At 67.0% G+C, this 2,500-nt stretch overlaps 2 protein-coding genes across 2 annotated transcripts in view; both read right to left on the bottom strand.

Moving 5' to 3' along the window:
* Positions 1-144: 144 nt before the first annotated feature.
* ENH_00064200 (hypothetical protein) lies at positions 145-639 on the bottom strand (the record flags this gene model as incomplete). The annotated part of the gene is made up of 1 exon (XM_013582182.1): positions 145-639. The coding sequence occupies one exon, from the start codon at positions 637-639 to the stop codon at positions 145-147; it is 495 nt and encodes a 164-aa protein (XP_013437636.1).
* A 398-nt stretch (positions 640-1,037) lies between these two features.
* ENH_00064190 (hypothetical protein, conserved) overlaps positions 1,038-2,500 on the bottom strand; it is a gene marked incomplete at both ends in the record, with an annotated part of 1,545 nt that continues 82 nt past the window's right edge. The window contains 2 exons of the mRNA XM_013582181.1: positions 1,038-2,075; positions 2,334-2,500. The exon at positions 2,334-2,500 is cut by the window's right edge and continues 82 nt beyond it. Coding sequence (XP_013437635.1) covers positions 1,038-2,075; positions 2,334-2,500 — 1,205 coding nt within the window. The remainder of the gene's footprint in view (positions 2,076-2,333) is intronic.

The raw sequence follows: 2,500 nt of genomic DNA, 5'->3' as shown, positions 1-2,500 counted from the left end.
TGCTGCTGCGAGCTAGGGGCCCCTGGGGCCCCTTGCTGCAGGGGCCCCCAGTACCCTGGGGGCCCCCCTGGGTCTCGGAAACCGCAGCAAAAGTCTTGAGGAGTTAAGGGCCCCCAATTGATAATTTATTTTCATTTTGCTTCTCTAAAACAAGCCCAGCTGCTGCTGCTGCTGCTGCTGCTGCTGCTGCAGTGCGCGCTGTGTCACTGGGGGGCCCCCAATACCCCCAGGGGCCCCCAGGCACTGCAGCAGGGGGCCCCCAGCCGCTGCAGCAGGGGGGCCCCCCACAGCCACTTCTGTCCCCAGTGTACCCAAGCCCCCGGGCCTTAAGGGGCCCCAGGGGGCCCCCCAGTCTCTAATGCCCTCTTTTGCTGCAGCGCAGCAGTGCATGCGCCCTTGCTGCAGCAGGGGCAGCTCGCTGCTGCTGCTGCTGCTGCTGCTGCTGCTGCTGGGGTGGGGCCCCTCAGCAGGCTGGGCCTTCCTCATCCAGAGGGCCCCCCAAAGCCCAGTACCCATCTTTGGGGGCCCCCGCAATGCCTGGCGCTTCTTGGGGGCCCCTAAATCGCTGGGGGGCCCCCCAGGGGCCCTTGGGGGCCCCTTTCCTTTCCCTGGGGGCCCCCACAAGGCCCCATGCGGCATCTTGAGGGCCTCAGGGGGCCCCCAGGGGCCCCAGGGGCCCCAGGGGCCCCAGGGGCCCCAGGGGCCCCAGGGGCCCCAAAATGCTCAGGGGCCCCAGGGGCCCCAGGGGCCCCAAAATGCTCAGGGGCCCCAGGGGCCCCAGGGGCCCCAAGAGGCTGGGGGGCCCCCGAAGTTGGGGGCCCCCCGGGGGCCCCTGCGCGGGGGGGGGCTGCTGGATTTGGGGAAGTCTTTGGCGGAAGAAATATTATCTGGAAGTTTTCGAAAAGTCCCCAAAGAGATTGAGAGGCCCTTTTATGCCCAGGGGGGCCCCCCGGGGGCCCCCCCGGGGGCCCCCCTGGGCATGCAGGGGGCCCCCGGGGACTGGGAGGAGGAGGAGAGTGAAGAGATGCCGCAGCCGCTCACGGAGGAAGAGACGCGCAGTCCGTGCTGCTGCTGCTGCTGCTGCTGCTGCTGCTGCTGCTGCTGCTGCTGCTGCTGCTGCTGCGGGGGGGTGCGGGCTGCTGCTTTTGTTGCGGCGGCAGCTCGCATTCGACTGCTGCTGCTGCTGCTGCTGCTGCTGCTGCTGCGTTTGTGGGCTTTGCCGGTGGGCCCTTAGCTACTGGCGACTGCAGCAGCTGCAGCAGCAGATGCACTCCTCGCTGCTGCTGCTGCTGCTGCTGCTGCTGCTGCTGCTGCTGCAGGGCTGCGCGCTGCCTGCCGCGCAGCTCGCTTCGTCTTGGAGTGCTGCATGGGCCTCTTGGCTCCGCCCCCCCCTCCTTCCCAGCAGCAGCAGCAGCAGCAGCAGCAGCCGCAGCAGCAGCAGCAGCAGAAGCAGCAGCAGCAGCAGCAGCAGCAGAAGCAGCAGCAGCAGCAGCAGCAGCAGCAGCAGCAGCAGCAGCAGGAGAGCGTGGAGATCGTGGGGAACGGCTTCGTGTGGCGGGGCCCCGCTGCGGGCGGCGCGTGGCCGTCGAGCTGGCTGTCTGCTGCTGCTGCTGCTGCTGCTGCTGCTGCTGCTGCTGCAGTTCCTCTTTGCGGTTTGCTGCTGGACTACTTCGTGCATTCTCTTTGTGTCTCCTTGGGGGCCTTTCCTTCTCCGCTTTTCTACAAGGGCTTTCCCCGAAGCTGCTGCGTCTCCCCCGACGCGGTCCTCTGCCACGGCACGCTGCTGCTGCTGCTGCTGCTGCTGCTGCTGCTGCTGCTGCTGCTGCTGCTGCTGCTGCGGGTGGTGGGGGCGCTGGTTCGAGTCTCGCCGTTGCTGCTGCTGCGGCGGCGGGTGCTCCTGCTGCGGCTGCTGCCGCTGCCGCTTTGCTGCTGCTGCCGCTTTGCTGCTGCTGCTGCCGCTTCGCTGCTGCTGCTGCCACGCTGCTGCTGCTGCTGCTGCTGCTGCTGCTGCAGGAGTCCCCAATGCGGAGCCTTTCAAAGCGGGCTCTTTGGTCTCCGTTGATGTCACTCTTTTCCTAAATGGATTTCATGGGGACTGCTGCTCCACTGCCCTTTACCTTCCGCCCCCGAGGGGGGCCCCAGGGGGCCCCCTGAAGAGGATTTTGCTACTGGGTACGAAATTCGACAGAAAAGGAAACTTATGGAAGCTGCCAAGGAAGCCACAGAGAGAGGGATCGCTGCATGCAAAGACGGGGCCCCGTATGCTGCTGCTGCTGCTGCTGCTGCTGCTGCTGCTGCTGCTGCTGCTGCTGTTCGCGCCATTGCTGCTTCACCTGCTCTCTCCAGCGCCTTGGCTGCTGCTGCTTTACTGCCGCTGCAGTCTCCGCTGCCAGTGCTGCTGCTGCTGCTGCTGCCGCATCTGCTGCCCCGCTATCGCCGCCGCTTCCGCTGCTGCTGCTGCTGCTGCTGCTGCTGCTGCTGCTGCTGCTGCTGCTCAGGC

This window comes from Eimeria necatrix, genomic scaffold (genome assembly GCF_000499385.1).
Source record: "Eimeria necatrix Houghton genomic scaffold, Enh_scaff580, whole genome shotgun sequence".
In the NCBI taxonomy this organism is placed as follows: Eukaryota; Apicomplexa; class Conoidasida; order Eucoccidiorida; family Eimeriidae; genus Eimeria; species Eimeria necatrix.
This window is presented reverse-complemented; position numbering and strand designations above follow the sequence as displayed.